At 41.4% G+C, this 18,391-nt stretch overlaps 3 protein-coding genes across 4 annotated transcripts; 1 reads left to right on the top strand and 2 right to left on the bottom strand.

The window, feature by feature from the left end:
- Positions 1 to 44: 44 nt before the first annotated feature.
- cyld2 (cylindromatosis (turban tumor syndrome) 2) lies at positions 45 to 5,782 on the bottom strand. The gene is made up of 14 exons (XM_067242494.1): positions 5,738 to 5,782; positions 4,994 to 5,482; positions 4,544 to 4,667; positions 3,903 to 4,150; positions 3,628 to 3,796; positions 3,252 to 3,378; positions 3,032 to 3,139; positions 2,783 to 2,862; positions 2,605 to 2,671; positions 2,246 to 2,378; positions 2,007 to 2,115; positions 1,776 to 1,894; positions 1,434 to 1,638; positions 45 to 1,177 (listed from the first exon to the last, which is right to left on the bottom strand). The coding sequence occupies exons 2-14, from the start codon at positions 5,423 to 5,425 to the stop codon at positions 990 to 992; spliced, it is 2,109 nt and encodes a 702-aa protein (XP_067098595.1). The 5' UTR covers positions 5,426 to 5,482; positions 5,738 to 5,782; the 3' UTR covers positions 45 to 989.
- An 878-nt stretch (positions 5,783 to 6,660) lies between these two features.
- On the bottom strand, positions 6,661 to 9,757 carry tp53inp2 (tumor protein p53 inducible nuclear protein 2). Of its 2 annotated transcripts, none has more exons than XM_067244147.1 (4): positions 9,706 to 9,757; positions 8,045 to 8,301; positions 7,630 to 7,756; positions 6,661 to 7,408 (listed from the first exon to the last, which is right to left on the bottom strand). In XM_067244147.1, exons 2-4 carry the CDS (start codon positions 8,160 to 8,162, stop codon positions 7,147 to 7,149), a joined length of 507 nt encoding a protein of 168 aa, XP_067100248.1. In that variant the 5' UTR covers positions 8,163 to 8,301; positions 9,706 to 9,757; the 3' UTR covers positions 6,661 to 7,146. The 2 variants fall into 2 exon arrangements, with proteins under 2 accessions (XP_067100248.1, XP_067100256.1); XM_067244155.1 differs by lacking the exon at positions 9,706 to 9,757 and adding an exon at positions 9,572 to 9,636.
- A 1,921-nt stretch (positions 9,758 to 11,678) lies between these two features.
- On the top strand, positions 11,679 to 14,969 carry snai1a (snail family zinc finger 1a). Its single transcript, XM_067239794.1, has 3 exons — positions 11,679 to 11,856; positions 12,366 to 12,878; positions 13,577 to 14,969. The coding sequence occupies exons 1-3, from the start codon at positions 11,781 to 11,783 to the stop codon at positions 13,759 to 13,761; spliced, it is 774 nt and encodes a 257-aa protein (XP_067095895.1). The 5' UTR covers positions 11,679 to 11,780; the 3' UTR covers positions 13,762 to 14,969.
- The last annotated feature ends 3,422 nt before the right edge of the window (positions 14,970 to 18,391 follow it).

Below are 18,391 nucleotides of genomic sequence, written 5' to 3'. Positions count from 1 at the left end.
CAGACCTTGATCCAACTTTTTATGTTTAGGAATTTATGAGAAAAAAGAAGATCATTGTGTGGTCAATGTTGTGTTATTCAAAACATTTTCAACCTCCAGAATAAGGAGGTTTAAAAAAAAAGTGTGTCTGTTAAGTGTGAATTTGTTCTGTACAATAAAATATGCTATTTTTTGGTGACTTAAGTGTCGGTGTGTTTTGCAAGAGAACTGTTGTTATATTAAACTAGGGTATTGGAAGTCAATATAATCTCACCATGTATTGTGCAATATTGCCGTTCAGTGTAGTGTAGGCCAACACTAGGTCTTCTCCCATACAAGTATCTCATATATTTTATTGTTTGGGTTTTGTTTGAAATTCACTTCACAGTCTCAGAGTCCACTTCCATTTACAGTAAGTAGATTTTATTGATATCTAAGTGTAAATCTGTTTGACTATATCTACATTTCTCTTGTAAATCTGTATTTTCCAAAAGATAATTAAAGATTAATCTAGAGAGTACAATAAAACTTGAGGCAATTTAGACTTCCACATAGCCCTCTCTAACTTTACAATAATCTAAAATAAAGGCATACATGTTCATTAATTAATTCAATGGAAAGATAATTTTACTTCAACAATTTGTCACAAATCATTACGGTCAATATAAAACAAATGTACAAAAATTTATCAAATATATATGGCAACAATAAAAAATACTAGCAGTGAAAAAATCTGTATCGGCATGTGAAAGAAAACATATCCTAATCACTCCTAACTACCCTTTCAGTCCTGCCAAAGTCATGTTCAAGTCAAATATATGACTGGACATTTTATTAATAAAAGCATTCCTTTCCAGTGGAAGTTTAGCTGTCTCCAGCTTATCAACAGTGTTTTCAGAACCTTGTAATGATGACCTACTTCAGGCATGCAGACTCAACCAACAAGGTTATTTAGGGCCTGTTGTTAGAACACCAAGTTCTTACTTGTGTGTCTCACTCTTATGCTGGCTTTATCTATGGAGCGCCATGGATTCACTTTGATATAAACACATGTAGGAGTCACAAAGTAGCCTGCGGACAGGCTCCCCTGCCTGGGAAGGGTCAGCACACACAAGCTTGTCCTCTGCCTGAGACAGGAAATCACCAACCTGCGGACAAGCTCTGATCTCTGGAATGTTATAGCCAGTCTGGTCATCACCTATAAAGAGAAATAAGAACAAATATATGTATAGGGTATGATAAAACAACGTGTTTGTCACAGTGCAATCTCACATATGACAGTCAGGTACAATTAAAGAGTAAGGCACATGTTGTAATTAGCACCATTTTTGTTTGCTTCATAAAACCACAAGATTAGAAGAGTTTACAGTGTTGAAAATATATTTGCTTGTACATAATTTCTCTTAAAATGCCCTGGTATAGTAAATTGTAACAGCCAATTCAATCAATCTCACCACATCTGTCAGCCATGCTGTCAAAAAACAGCCAGGAGTGAGGGTTGGGGCCATATTTCACAAAAGACACATAGTGGCTCGTGTGGATGCAAAGTACAGCAAACAGATGCATCTTATGTCTTGGAATAGGGCCATCTGCTGGTACATCTGATGACACTGTGAGGGCTCTAGGGCAGTGACCTTGTCTGGAGGGATGGGTGTGCACCTGAAGTAAATGTAAATATGTAAGTAAATATATAAGTATAGAGACAGGACATCCTTAGATTCATTCATGTTTTTTAATGAGTTAGTGTGCACTGAATGTGACAGTTAGTAAAAATCTGGTTTAAATATTTTGCCCACCTGTGTTTTACAGGTAGCACAATATTGTTTGATTCTTCCTGGTTGAAGCCTGGGGTCCTGTAAACACTGGGAACACTCATACTCTGCTAAACGGCCACACAGGAAACAATCTCTGGGTGCTGTGAAGAAACGCAGGATATCAGTCTCTCAACCTGAGAATAATTGGATATGTGTCTATATAAATCTATTGGATTTAGAAACTACAAAAACTGGGGTAATGGTGCAACTCACAGTTGTATAAGAGATCTGTGATGTCCAGCTCTGTTGAGGGGATGATGTGGGGAAACATCTTGTACCTATTTCCAAACCTTGGCATCTGGAGCATGAGACAAGATGGGATCTGAGAAGCACATCAAGTGGAGACACTGTAACTGTACTGTTAAGGATGACACAATAATCTTTTTTAGGGGGACCACAAGGTATACAGCTCTGTCGACAGAGCTATGAATTTAAATACCAGTAGCACCCACCTCCTCAAATTTAAGATCACATGACAGGAAGGAGGTCTCCAGAAGTTGCTGGACAGTAGGTGTCTGTCCCACCTGCTCCTTTTCTAGAATTATCTGGAAGGTGTAAGCATCCTGAGACACCCCCCTGCAGGACCTGAGGCCAAAAAAAAGCACACATTCAACAACTGCACAGCAAACTTATAATGTGTAGAAAGTCTAGAGAGAGACATTAGGTAGTCTTTTAAATGCAGTAAAAGGAGGGAGAAGCACATGTATTAATTATGCCATTTATAAAAGGTAGATGACAAAGGTAGGCAGAAGGTGGAAGACAATGAAAGAGAAGAAAATAAAAACTAGAAGCAACGAGGAGGGGTTCAGACCTGAACTTGAGCAAGGGCTCCGTGCAAAGCACATGTTGAAGAAGGACTGTGATGAACTCTTCAGGGTCTGAGGCAGTCAAAGTAACACTGTTCAATCAGCATTATCTACTTTGGTGCCAAATATACACAACAACAACCAATTGTTAAAGAACTAAATAAGTTATATTTCTCAGCGTACCTTTCTCCTCTGTTACAAAGCTGTCACAACCAAGCTGCTTACGGAAGTTCATCACGCTATCAGCAGGGACAAAGCCATCTCTGTGGACAGAGTTGGTTACCACTCTTAATTATCATTCTTATATTGGTGACAATAACACAAACCCAGACCCTATGACTAAAGATCCGTAACATAATACACAATACACTCAACAGAGAGACCCATCCCCGAATGTCTGTTTAAAACAACACTTGCATTAAGGGACTATACCTTCGTAAACGGTTCACTATGTCTTTCCTGAGAGTGTGAGATATGTGTTGTTCTGTGTCAGCTGGACTTTGGCAGACACTGTCCAGGGTCTTGGAGGAACTGAACAGACTGTGGGGAGACCATATATCTTTTTCAGCCTTTCAGTTTTGTTTATATGTGGTAACATAACCACTTTCATTGGGTATTATTTGAGGAAGGGTTCAGGATGGTTCAGGTGTACCTGAAAAGAGTGACATCTAGGTAGCAGGAGTTGAAGTGACCCTGGATCCCCTTCATCTTACCCACCAGTAAAGATTGGGCCTCAGATTCAGGTATAGGTGGGGCATCCGTTTCCCCCAATGAAGGAACTGCAACAAACACATGCAGAACCCATTCAGGAACCCATCCTCTTTGTCTATTCTGTACCAATTTGATTTGGAACTGCTAAATTGGTATTGTATGTATTTACAATGTAGATACATTTACAGTGTGTACTGTTTGTGTGTGGGAGAGAACATGAGAGAAAGAGAGAGATAGAGAGAGAGAGAAGCAAAAGAGCAAGGGAGAAAAATAAATAGAGTGAAAGAGAAGAGACCGAGAACTCAGGTCTGCCTAACCTGGGGAGATATCTGGAGACCTGAGGATATCCTTTTCAGTGGGAGAGTACAAGAACCTCCTGTCAGGGCTGCACTTTGTGAGTGGTACAAACAAAGCACTGGAGTCCTTACAAGAGAAATATTGTTGTCCCTTATACTTCCCATCAGAGCATCCTTTCACCTCATAATCCTTATGGAAAAGAAAAAGTCAGAATGTTGAATGTTATATAAATTTATAACTACTAGTAGTTAAATAACAAATGCAGGTTGAGTACCCTTATACTGGTTTTACTCACCAGTTCTATACCTGCCCAATTGCTTTTCTTCCCTTCAGGGGCCCCAATCCACCGGATCACCCCAAACACAGTGATCCCTGTGTTGGACATTACCTCCACCATGGATCCCACTTCAAATGGGATATGTGACACTTTAGGGGTTTGGCTTTGCATGACCTTGTGGTCTGTCTGGCTTTCTTTCACGTGTTGCCTACGAGACCCTAGGTTAGGCATGGAGTTGATACGTGACACAGTCTTTCTGCTCAGACCTGGGGGTGGGGGGGAGGGGAGGAGTGGTTGAAAAGAGAAAAACATCATATGGATTCTATGTCTTCTTGTCACTAGTCTATGCCCATGAGAATTTGGAGCATGCTGTCAATAAACACTAAACCATGTGATGAATCCTTGATGAGCCAGTTTAACTGGATTTGTACATGTACCCTTGTGTGCTTTTGTACAAGTATGCAAGCAATCTAGTCACAAGTGCTCTCTCAATCTGTGTTTTGTTAGAAGGTGATGATAATCTCTCTATGAATTTTTACTAGAAGGGAACAATTACATAACATACCATTACATATTTGGGACTTCTACAGATTAGAGACTACTGATAGAGACACAAACCATTACTTGAATAACTCGGTGATAAATGTGTATGTACAGACCATCAAAAGGCACATCTTTCCAGTGAAGCCCTTGGGAACAGGCAGGAACAACCTGGACAATGTCGGCTGCGCTGAAGAGGGGTAGAGGGGCAGGCTTCTTAGATGATGTCGTCTGATCAGTGTCCTGCTCAGAAGCATTAAAAACATGAATTTCTAATAAAATGTGTAAGGTCCCAATAGGTGTGCTGATTGGAGTTTCACTGAAAAGGTATGGGTACAACTGTATAGTATTAAAATCACCTGCAGCATTCTCAAGAACAAGGATTACAAAAAGCTATTTGGTTTAACTTTTTGACAGATAACAATCTGGACAATTTCAGTGGGAGAGGGGAGAGAGGCATCTTCACATTACTGTCTGATGCTGTTTCTTCCTATAGTAAATAAATGTATGGGGTAAATGTTGCATTCACCTGACACACAGTATATCATTATGCTTTATAGAGTACTCACCACAAACTCAACCTCAAAGCCCAACATCAGCAGGTCTCCTTGGTTCTCCTTCCTACCAATCTGCATCAAGTTCTTAACCAGTCCAGGATGGTAAGCCTTCTTGTGCTTCAGTACCACCAGGTCATCCTGTGACAGCTGACAGATGGCAGCGAAGAGCTGCGGGTTACACAGGAGATCTAGGCGCTTGCTGGGGGGACACACAAACAGCAGTAGCTGGGCCTGGTGACGGGAAAGCAGGTAAGTATCCTCCTTCTTCACGACACCCCGGCTCTTGGTGCTGCTGACACTGCTGCCTCCTCCATACACCAGTCCCATCAGCTCCCCGTGCTGGGTCTCTGCTTCCACATGGCCAATATATCCTCTGGAGAAACCTTTCCTAGTCTTCCCCCGAGTCACAATGAAAAACGTCTCAACTTCTCCTTTAGTCTCCATTTAGAAACTATTTTACTCTCCTCGATCCTGAACTGATGAAGAATCTTTGTAAGGAACCTAAAAAATAGATTATGAAACACACAAGTTCATCGTTTATTAATGAATCATCGTTTATTAATGAATTACTTGACCCACTGGTTTTGTACCCATAATGAATTCGACCGAATAGTTTTATTCATTAACGCAATCTCACCAAAATCCTTTATAAGTGTTCCCTCTTTAGTAATTATATATTTACAGCATCTTTCTAAATTATTTAAATATCCAATATTATAGAAGAATATTAAGTCTGAGTATTGAAGAACATCTTACCGTATATTAAAGCGTCAAAACAGTAACAACCTCGACGCGCTTGGCTATCACCTGACTGCGAGATATCTCTAGCGAGTCTAACAATGAACCAGAAAGTCTAGTACCAACCCAACCACCGATGCACCTGACCTGATTGTGACTGAGACGCTGCCAACTCCCATTCTATACACCTCGTCCTCATCACATGATGGCTAGGTAAGGTGACACTGTTGCATGAGCTTTTATTATTTACTGATAATCATGTATCCTAGATTGGTTAGATGAACCTTGTCAGGACTGATTACAATTGTAATCACATGACAGCATTGTTCAGCTTCTCTATAAAAAGAACCATCTAAATTAACTACTTTTTATCATAATACTGTCCCCATTGATGTGTGTTTCACCATACATCTTGGTAAGATACTTGACCTCTGCTATCATGTATATCCCTGTCCAGTGTGAGTTTTCAATTACATGTTTATTCAGTAATAATTCGAGTTTTTTAAATTAATGGGAAGAAAATGTATTAGTGTATTTTAACCAAATTACAATGTTACAGTAAATTATTTTTGGAAGTGCAAAACATTTATTTTGATACGGGACCATTTTCACATGGAGCTTAAAATAACAATATGTATACATCGTTAGAAGGGAACGCTCTCTACATGTGTATTACCACCACAACAACAAAACTGATCAGGGTTATTTACTATACCCATAATTTTAAATCAAAGATACACTTGAAGCTTTGCACTAGGGTGCCCCCTAGGGGGGAAAAGCCACAGTACCATGTGACTGAAAATGTTTTGACTGAAAGTCTGAAAAATGTACAATATACTATATACATTGAACTCAATTGTACTTGAATATCAAGATTCTCACAATGTCCGTTACACATCAGCACACCCAAAAAACCTAAAGAACATTTGACAAATACAAAATGTTGTCCATCCATTTTATTGCTGTATGAAAATGTTGAGAAGGGTTAGACAGTTTGACAACACACAGTATGTATATAACCTTTTGTCTGTCACCTATCCTGCTGTGATTGTTGTATCATTAGTATTTTGCATAGGCATAACACATTAACACATTTCATTAGTTTAACAACAACGTCATTCTTTGTCAACAGTATGTTTAAAAGCTGCCAATGAACAAGTAACAATTACAAGTAACAGAGTTTTAAAACAGAGTATACAGACTTTGGGGTCGCTTATCTACACAAGTAAACAGTGAATTTAGCTGGATTATGACTTTATTTTGATATTCTGGAAAGTGTTGCAGATCAAAGTGAGTTGCGTACAATATGTGTGTGTTACAACGTGTGTGTTGGAGAGATGCTCACACGTGTGTGCGTGTGTGTGAATGTTTGTGCAAGTGTTTTAACATGGTTAAGAATGTTGTTGATCCATCCTGGCAGTGTTGTCTCAGTGACTGAAGTTGCGATGGCCTGGTTGGTGGAGGTTGGCAGTGTGGGAGCGAAGGCAGTGACGCTGGCTACGCTGGCGGACACAGTTTTGCCGCTGGATGCCGCTCCGTCCGAGATGCCGGCGCTCTGAATGCGCCTGAGCTCTCTGGACTCGGGCAATGTGAGTCACCTTGGCCAAAGGCCAGGCCTGGGACACGGACCCACGCACAGCTCGGCTGGTGGTGCTTCTTCTTTGGACTGGGAGATCTGGTTCTGACATCCTGTGGAGAGATCAGAGTCAGGTAAGCACGGCTAAAACAGTAATTTAGACACCCCGATAGTAAACAGCCAAATGCAATAAACATACAACAGTTTAGAATGCAAAGGTATAGAGCTTTCAAGAAGCAGAACCTGAACTCTATTCTGATTTTGGAATTGTGCTGACGGTGACACCCTAATTCAGCCTCCAGTATATGCTTGCATTCTTGTCAGCTTCTCTCACCTCACATCAGTTTCCAACCTTGGTTCACGCTCCTCAGTGACATGTGGGATGGATTGACACGCGTAGATGGACATGCTAGGCAGCTCCACAGCCTGATCTTCAACTGTGTTCACGCCGCTGACGGCTTCTATGGTGACCCAAGATGACAATGGGTTACAACACATTTCCGGCCACACAGACAGAAACTCATTTCACTGAAGAATCAGAATCAATGTAATCTCAAATATCGGGATGATCATTATGATCACACATGCATAGCATAAAAAACAATTACGATATCATCAACGCTCATTCTTATTTATAAATAACCCTTTCTACATAATAAAACATTCTATATTAGCATCTTGAAATATCTTTCAGTAAGGACTACATTTCCAAGAGCAGAATGCAGCAACAGCATCCCTAGTATACAGACCATGATGGCTGACCAGAAGCCACCCCTCCTCATCTATGACTCCAGGCATTGGTGTCCTTTGGTCCTTCGGGCTCTCCTCCTCTCTTCCAAAGAACAGGTGGGAGAGTCTTCTCAACATGTCTGGGCTTGGTTATGGTAGTTGTGTGGGGTTGTTGCCTGTGCTCTCCAGTCTTTCTCCTCTCCTTTGTTTTGGCAGGAGCCTCACACTTCAATGCAGCAACAGAGGCTTTTGGTGTAAATATCAGTCCTCACAAAGACTTGGATGAAGAGAAGGGAAAATACATGTTCACAACTGCTCCAAACCGCATAGACTCACAGTTTAAAAATCCTTGATCCTTAAAGAATTACGTTCAGTCCTTGACTTAAAAACACAAATCTCCCTTGTGAATCCTTTGAGTGATTTATTTATTTTAGGCCTATAGTAATTATACACCCATGAGTCTGCTGACCTCAGTGGCCATTGATTGGTCAGTTAGTAAAATGTAAGGGTTTTGAACAATCAACACACTGCACCCCCTGCAGTGTTCCTTTGTCAGGGCCCATCTGTTATATGAGTGTACTAGGGGAAAGGCCATAATAATCTTCCTCCCAGTGTAGGTAACAGTATCGTTCTTCCTGCAGGGCTGTACATTCTAAAGACACTTGTTCAGGGTTCCACTGGAAAACTCGTAATATTGTTTTTTTTTTAGGTTTAGTTTGGTTTGTATAAATATTGTAGCAATGTACTGTAGCTCTATCTGATGTTCAAAGTTACTCTTAAAGCTGATGGCAACAGTGTTGGATTGGAAGGTACATAATGTACTATCTGACCCTAAGTGTTGCGTAGGCGTTTTGGGGGGTTAGAGATATGCTCCCTTGACAACTACTGACCTACAAAAGTACCTTAATTGTACTGCAGAGAGAGAGATTATGAATAATACATGTGGAGTTTGCACAGTAAAAACCAACCACATGCAAAACACTGAGTCAATAGGTACTGTGTTAATCCTAAATACTCATTTTATCAGCCAGTTGAAAGGACAATTTTTATGAGATGAATCATTCGTTGTCCTGTGCATGTCAGGGGAGTGGCTCAAAAAACAAAACAACATCCTGGACAATTGCATGCAATAACTGACGTCACAGTCAATATATAGTCCTACATTCACCACAGCCAAAGATACTCCAGAGCCTGTTTAAAGATATATTAGACATTCTCTGGATACTCTTTGCCACAGCTGAAGAAAATAGGGACAGGAAATTATTATTATGTTGTTGTTATGTAATTGTTATGTGACATCACTAGAGGCATAGTGCTAGGTTTATGGTCACGAACCTTGTTTATAATGAGAAAACAGCTAACTCGCTAGTCGCAACTGTACATAGACTAAATTGGGAGCACACAGTTGAATCCAAACAATATTGCTAGGGTGAAATTGTAGTCTTCTTCAGCACCACTAGCTTGCATTGTTGTAACGGATCATTGTCATATTAATGTCCTTTTTGTCTCAACAGTCTGAGTGAAAGGAAAACGCGATGAATTCTTACCTTGATTTAGAGCAAAGCGTATTTTTCGTATTCATTCCTATTTAACAAGCCATGTTAAGACCAACATTTGCATTGTGAACCAATATGATCATCACTATGAGGAGTCCAAATCTGAATGTGAGAGCGTGTCTTACCAGTGCCTTCCACAAAATGTAATGCTCTTCATTGGAGGCTTTGCAACAAATTCAAAATATAACAAACAGCTGATCGCGGTACCACAGCAACCGTAATACCACCTCTTTCCCCACCCATTCGAGATATTCAGCCAATCAGAACGGGGGTAGCAACGGCTGTAAATTGTGTAGCCTATGCTACTGAACCAAATGTACAGTAGGCTATGGAGCTTCGACATTTTCCCCATTTGCTAATTGTTCATAGTTTGTTTTTTTTTGTTTCATATTTGATCAAATACACCAAAACAGCATAATTTGGGCAAATACATAGCTAGTGCATCAAATATAGCATACACTTTGTTATTTTTATAACAACAGCTATATTCAACCAAGATCCTGCAGTTAAAGGGATACAGTAGCTAAATACTGTAGGCTACATTATTGTTCTTCACATTGTTAATTTAATGTAGTCTACACTACAGCCACAGTCAAGTCAAGAAACTTTACGTTACAATTGCAACAGTTGCAACTAAGAGAAACAGTTGTGGTTACTTTTTAAATTTGGTTGGATCGAAATGTGGCTTTACGCTTTGGGTTTGGCAGTCTGGTGGGGTAGTGGTGCATTACAGCATTAACGGTTTTGGCATATGGTAAATCGACCCCCACCCTTAAATAAAATAAAAAGAGGGCGGAGCCATATTTGAAAATCGCATATTAGGACACAAACTAGGGTGACCACTTGAATATGACTTTCCAGAGGGATTTAGTTTACGTGGCAGTGGCAGATAAAATTACCTCTGGATAGAACAATTACTGCCTGTGCAGAGCAGGTGCGTGGACAGGAAAACGTGCCATTGATAAACGTGCAATCAGTACACATACTAGCAGATAACAGCTATATCTCCTAAATCTTTTTTCGCGGGGACAGGTTAATATAAATGTTTCACGCGAAACAAATCCGCAAAAGTCACAATTAGCTCTCTTTCTCTAACTCTCTCTCTCTCTCTCTCTCTCTCTCTCTCTCTCTCTCTCTCTCTCTCTCTCTCTCTCTCTCTCTCACACACACACACACACGCACACGCACACGCACACACACACACACACACACACATAAAGATCTTCTTTCTATTCTTTTATTATTTGAAATATACATCATTTTGAATAGTGTGAAATTATTAAATGTTTGTATGGTTAAACCGATTGTTCTGATGTTTTATACAGGCTTTAGTATGAACACAATAAACCGAAGAGCGCACCCTAATATTATATATGACACTACCAAAACATAACACGTGGTGTCGTATTCTGACTTCTAAACCACATCAGTGCACTGTGTGCCATGTGTAAATACAAAGTATATGCTAATGTCATATATTGTCTTTCTTTATGATATACTGTATAATCCTATAGTGACGTGTTTGCGTTGTGGATGTTTGCAGCCCTCTTACCATAAAAAAAAACAGTGGTTGACACAGTAAACAAGCAATTGCATTTCCAGGTGCAATTGTAGATACAGCCAATTGACAAATGGAGAGTTTGAACGTTTACAACTGTTATCAGAGTGCTCACTCTTCTATTTCTGAAAGCTCAAGCTCTCCACCTGCCAAAATACATCAACATTTTTAAAAACCTAAGAAAAAACATTTTGAACAGCTATCTTGGAAAGTTGTAACACAAATCGGAACTCTGGAATTACAATTGTCCTGTTCAATTGGTCTGATTGGGCAATTTAACTATGCAGTTGCATTGGTGTCTCTATACAAATACCAAGGTGGTAGATGGCATATCAACACTCTGAGGCATTTGTTTTGTTATAGAGAGCTAACTTTGGATCCTTTCCTGTGCTCTCACCATTGATATAGGAGGTGGGGTGTGCCCTGCGGGTGTGCACACCCCTTGGTTGTGTCAGAGTATTTCAGTAGAATAGCGTTCATTAACTCATGTTGGAAACGTCGCATAGTGATTTTGCAGACAGAAGCAGAGAAACGGTGGACTTGTCATATTTTTCTTTTCAGACGGATCTAAAACGAAGTTTTGTTTAGTTTGTGACCGCTGGATACTTTTACGCACAGCCAATACTATACCAAAGAAGAAAAATGCCTCGATCTTTCTTGGTTAAAAAGTATTTCGCTAATAAAAAACCAAACTACAGTGAACTGGAGTGTCAAAATGGTAAGTAGCCTTTTCAAACCATTGTTACATTTTACATTCTAATATAATTGCGTAAAACAATGTAGGCCACCTGTTTTATCAATTATGTTAGGGTTGATGTGAGCAGTGAAATTTAATATTCTTTACAACAATGAGGATCTCTTATTGAAACACACTTTGTTTTACTGTCCTTACCTTGACCATAGTTTTCAGATTACATCTAGTCCACAAGTTATAGCTACAACACGTTCCTCGTAACTGCAACTATACAGTGCTACCATTCATGCAACCACTTGTGAATACGTGGGAGGAAACGCTCCATGAAATTGCTTGGTTTGAGTTTTAATGCTTTTGTGCATGTAGACAAATGCAAGGGAATTTTACAAGAACATACTGCAGACAGGTTTGTCAGGTGTAGTTATGTTGCAAAGTAAAAACGTTTACCATGAAACCTTTTGGCTGTGCCCTTAATTTGGCATTTGCTGTGTTTATTATTGACTTGATCTAATCAAACCCTTCATTGTTTACAGTTGCCTTATTGGATAGGTTCCCTCTAGGTGAACTTGCATCAGCAGACAATGAATCAACTTCCACCTGCTACACAACAGGACTGGTATGGGATATGAGCTTTCTTCCAACCCTCTACCTCCCCAAGTCCCCTACAGAGCCCTCCCCCACCCCTGGGCCCCTGGACCTCAGCTCCCCCTCCAGTCTCAGCAGCAGTGCCAGCAGCAGTGGGGAGGAAGACGAAGGCCGAACATCTGACCCCCCCAGCCCCGAGCCAGAAGACAGCTATCATCCCCCTCAGAGACCCAAACGTAACAGCGCCAAGAGCCATGGAGGCCCTGCCAAAGAGGAGAGAGAGGCCCCTGTCACTGCAGCCAGGCCTGCTTTCTTTTGCAAGCACTGCCCTAAAGAGTACACCAGCCTGGGGGCATTGAAGATGCACATTCGCTCACATACTTTGCCCTGTGTTTGCACCACATGTGGAAAGGCCTTCTCCAGACCCTGGCTGCTGCGCGGTCATATCCGCACACACACAGGTAAGACCTCCTAGAGCATTTCCTGCCTCCAAATAAAGTAGATGTTTTTGGTAACCCCCTTGTGATTCCTTTTCAAAAGTAGAAATACAATGAATTATGGGGCACTGTACCTAATATGCATTTAATTTTCTTTGTTGAAGTCATCTGTAGTAACTGTCATCATAGTTTGGTAGGATTGTGCAGGCCAAAACATCCATTACACCTAGTATGTTCATCTCAACACTAGCAGTGCAGTGGAACCCAAATACTTAATCACAAAGAGAAGCTTTGGGACTTGTTTTAATTATTACTCATTGTGTTGTACAGTGCAACAACAATGACTTGTCTTCAACCTATCTTATCTGTAGTGTGTCAACAGAATTGGATAACATTGTGATGAAAGGGTCAAAGAGATCTTGGAAGCACCACTCTATCAATCTGGCCACCAGCAGCAACCTGCTGGAGTGCTAATCTCATTACTCACCACTGATTTAATCATGCTAATTCAAGTGGCCCCAGTCCTGCTAGCCTGATCTTCATTAACTTTCAAACAAGTTGAGAATTATACAATGAGGTGTCAATGAGCCCCTGTTGAAGCCTGAGAGGGTAATCGTTTCACACATTTTGCTATTCAAAAGACCTTATACAAAGACGCAGGGCAATGGTCACAAGAGTGTCCTGTGATGTGCTTCTAATGTGTGCTCTCATTTCCTTCTTAGGGGAGCGTCCATTTTCCTGCCCACATTGTAACCGGGCATTTGCTGACCGCTCCAATCTGCGTGCACACCTCCAGACTCACGCCGAGGTGAAGAAGTACCAGTGTGGCGTGTGCTCTCGCACCTTCAGCCGCATGTCCCTCCTTCAGAAGCACAGTGTCTCCGGTTGCTGCTCCTCCACAGCATGAGGGCCTGGCAGAGGCAGGAGGAACCCATGGGGACCATGGGAGGGTTGTTGGAAGGGTGGGTGGAGTGTATACCGAACCAGCCTTTAGACAACAAGACAACAGGAGCCTGCTTTAGTCTGCCTGCAGACACCATGGACGTGACTCGGTGGGAGACTTCTCCCTACTCTGCTTGTAGTCCATTTTGAACAGAAGAGGAACAGATAACCTAATCCAAACCCATCCTTTTTCAAGCAGAACTGTGTAATCCATCCCTTGACCTAGTTCAGATTTATTTTTTTATTTTTCTCAAAGACCAAAAATACTGTGGGCTCATGGGGGTTAGTGGAGCTGGTGCTCCCCTAAGTCTGTTCTGTTTCTGCCTCGGTGCCGGCAAGCTCAGGATCACAGCCCAGACACAGCTGCAGAGAGGTAGGGGTGCGTGGGTGGGTCACATCCCTCAGCATGACACAAACGTACACACACACACACACAGCTGTCCCCATACTATGGTGCGGAGCGACAAGGTGCTAACAGGTGCAATGGCCCTGACCTTCACTGGGCTGATAACAGGTGACTTCAACCAGCCATAGTTAGTCAAGAAAAGAGGAAGCAAGTCAAAACAAAAGGATAGCGTCAGTTGGTCTCTCTGTGGGCTTTTCTCTGGTAGATTTGATTTAAACCTCTGTTTTGACGACAACAAGTCCCTTTTTAATCTGATGTCTTTCAGAGATTGGAAAAGCAATTTTGTCATTGAGACTGTGCTCCTACACATTGCTGTAGATATTTTGGATGATAATTGTATCCATGCACTCTAGGTTACCAAAGTGTTCATAGTTCCTGTTAAAATGGCAGGAATCTGATTTAAATGCCAATTTGTAACATACGAACTAGTTTTTTTTAAATGTATTATGTTTAAACCAAAGATGTGCCTTCTTACCTCAGTTGGTAGTTGTTGTGTTTTTAAAACATCTATTTTCAGTATTAAAACTATCAAGCATCAAACATTCAGAAATGGTTAATGGCTGGGATCAAATAACATGTCTGAAATGTTTACATCATCACAGACTTGGTTGTCTGTAGGTCTGACCACAAAACTGACTACAGAAAATAATTTTCAAAGTTCCTAAATGTTTTATGTGGTTTTTTACCGTGCAATGTCCAGATTTAATGTAGTTGGATTTCATTTTGTACTGAGTTTGTCTTCTCTCTTCTATTTCATGTATTTCATAGCAGATGAATTTGCATTCAATAAACTAATTTATATGTTTATAAAAAAGTCTTGGTTGGAATTGTTTAGTCTGCACTATGTAGACCACACTATCCTGTTGTCTAATTTAAGGAATTTAAAGATCTCTCCTCACAAATGAAATGTTATATTATGAACTTCAAAAAGATTCTGAAGACATTCAGAATGTAACACGCAAATGGCAAAACAAAAATTGCATAGATAACACATGGCTTCCAATGAGTGTTTGACTAAACTATCTGTCAACACGTGTTGTGTGGGTTGGGCTTTGATGGAGAGTGACCAGAAGACTGTTTAGTGGAGGGCAGGTGTGCAGGTGAACACACTGAGGGATGGACAAGGGCACCTGCCTAACGGCTCCACTGGCTATACAGCTCTCCTAACTGCTGTGCAAACATTGCAGCTGTTTGTGTGTGTGTATGAGAGAAATTGAGGGTGCACATTGAGTTGTCATCATGAAGATCAATGAAGTTAATTTTAGATTCTTGTCTGGAGCAGGCATTGTAGTTGGCAAATTGACATGAACTTGATTTAACCATGGCCCAGGTTTCCTATTCCTGTTCAGCTTGGAGGACTGTAACTCTGAGACCCCTTCCAGCTTACTGTAGCCTAGACAGTGAGTCAGAGTCTGCCCAGCCAGTTCCCATGGCTCCTTGACTTTGCAGGTCTAGTCATTGAGAAGGGATGAGGGTGTGTGGGCCTGGGATGAGGTAAGCTGTTCCACTGAGTCTCTGCCTGCTCCAGCCGCACATTTTCAAAACTATTTCACTTTTAGCCAGGGAAATAAGGGCACAGCTTCAGATAAAGCATCTAATGTTGTTAGTCTAAGGAATACCGGACTTGTGGTTGTGCAGTTCGAAAAACTGCTGTAAGCTATGTTTTTATTTTACTATTGTGTCCTTGACAGGATGTGTTGGAACAAAATGCTTCCTTCTGTATAAAAATAATTTTTCAATTAATATTGTTAGCATGCCCATAAGGATGGGTAGTAACTATGAAGTAACTTTGCATATAATGTCAATGTGACTAACCTTTAGTCCGAGTCAACTCTGATCTAGCCTCTTTTCTTGACTCACTCTACCATTGTATTAATCACTGTCTGAAATACTTTTTGACTGCCGCCACAAAAATGATAGGGTCCAGTTTTGAAGGCAAGCCACTAGTTCATAATCTTTAATAGAACTGCGAGTTACTGAATGTATTTGTATATGTATTTTTGAAGAAATGAAAACATGACTCCTCCACTTGTTCCTTTGGGAGAGTGGAAAGCCTCAATGTGAAATCTGAGAACTTTTTCCTGCTGCTGGCTTCCCAGTGCCAGAGCACTCACTGTAATTTACCAAAAGTGGCTGCTATTTATGCCATAAAGCATGTGTTTAACATTCCAGAACCCCACTGTGTTTGTGTATACCTCTCTTTCTCAGACTCTCTCTCTCTCTTTCTCAGACTCTCTCTCTTCCCTCTCTCTCTCTACCTGTTTTTTTTTGTTGCTGTATATCTATTTATGTATATACTGCATGTGTGTTAACAGTGAAATATCCCTGCAGAGCTGCAGCACTCCTTCTTCACAGGAGGATCATCTCACCCCCTCTGAGACAGACCGACAGGAAGTAGGAGTTTACATTGGCCTACTTTACCCTGAAAAAGCAGGCTAGCTAGAGGCCAGGCAGCTCAAGTGCTGCTGCTAACCTTCACTGCCTACTGCCACTACACCATGTCCCATCCCCCCAGCTCTGTCCCACCCATGCCTGCTCTCGGGCTGATTCAGTCATAGAAGAGGGAGACACTAGCCTTCAGTGCAGCAGAAGCCAAGGCTCAGGGCCTGGGATACAGGAAGGAGCTGTCAGCCTCCCATAAACAGGACTCATCCTGCGCCTGTGACACGGTCTGCCTGGGGCCAGCTCTCCAAGGACAACCCACCATTGCAGCCCCATACTGAAACCTCAGTAGCTACAGACCTTTTCATGACAGTCCTTCAGGAGCTTGCCCATGTCTGTGTTTCCCTGCTACAGCCCCTCTCTCCGTAATATCTCAAGGGTTCTGTCATTATTTCAACACGTTGCAATGCAGGAAAGTACAACATGTGGAATGAACGAAGTCAAGCAAGTTGCAAGTGGAGATGGAAAGAGCATCACTGCAGTATTTATGATGATATTTTAAAGAACTGACAGAAAGGGAAATGTTTTGATAGAAACAAACCTTTTTGCCTAATTCATTACCCCCTCATCATTCTCTAAGTTTATTTATATTAACAAACATCTCACTCTCAGTTCCAAGACAATCAGTACTCTTTACTTATTATAAGATATTGCTACATTGTGCTTGTCTTGTAGTTGGAACATGCTGGATTTTGTATGCCATGGAAAACAGTCCCCATTCCTCTGTTTGCCATTAGCCAGTGGTGTGCTGGAGCACGTCTTAACTCAGAAGTAAAGATGCAACAGATTAATTCCTCTCCATCTGCAACTAGGCCATCGACAACCACTGCTTGAGGTAAACAGCAAGGCCAATAACAGTGCCACCACAAGTATGTCTAATGATGGATGTGATCAGGCTCTGGAGCTGCCAGAGGGCTGGATTGGAGAGGTGGTCGAGTGGTTGGGGGGAATGGAGTGCATATTAAAGAGTAATGAATCACACACTCAGTCACAGGGTCGCCGGGGATGAATGTGCTCTCTGTTGGTTTTCCTGGAGCCTGGAGTTTACTAACTGATGACGCAGGCTGCACTTGATCAGAGACATGTGTTGCTGAGGACTTGGTGCCAGTGAGAAGCACAGAGTGGGGGAGAGGTGGAAGAACGGATGGCGCCTAAGCCTTCTCCTCTCCCTCTCTCTCCCTTCTGGGCATTGCCTCACACGGAGGCTTGTGGGATTTGGGAGGAGGGGCGTCCAACTCTGGGAAAAATAAGCCCAGTTAGTACCCGGGGACAGGAAACAGCAGATTCTCTCAGTAAGCATCTTGATCTAACCCCTCAATTCTGTACCCTCTTCATTCCCCAGCTCTCTCCCTGTGGCCTGCTGTTGGGACACTGAAAGGTTGAGTCTTCGAAAATAAAGACATAAAAGACTATTCCTTACATATCCCAATATTGAATAAAGAATGTACATATCTTTACATAAAGTGGGATATCCATATTTGAAATATCAACAAAACTTAATCTACCATTTGAAGGACTGACACTATCTGAATTTAAGCTTCAGAAGAAAAACACCTGTTTGCCATCCAATGAAGGAATGCACCTGAGAGTATTTTCCCAGAGAAGGTGCAGTGGTACGTTGAGCTGTTGCTGCAGGCAATCGGGGATCATTGTGAAAGGAGCAATGCACATTTTTGTTCTCTTGTTAGAACTTGTCAGAGTGTGAGAGTAAATACATAGTTAAAACCATGAAACACAATAAGTCAAT

Source organism: Osmerus mordax, chromosome 1, assembly GCF_038355195.1.
Source record: "Osmerus mordax isolate fOsmMor3 chromosome 1, fOsmMor3.pri, whole genome shotgun sequence".
Classification (NCBI taxonomy): domain Eukaryota; kingdom Metazoa; phylum Chordata; class Actinopteri; order Osmeriformes; family Osmeridae; genus Osmerus; species Osmerus mordax.
The sequence above is the reverse complement of the archived record's forward strand: the minus strand, read 5'-3'. Positions and strand labels throughout refer to the sequence as shown.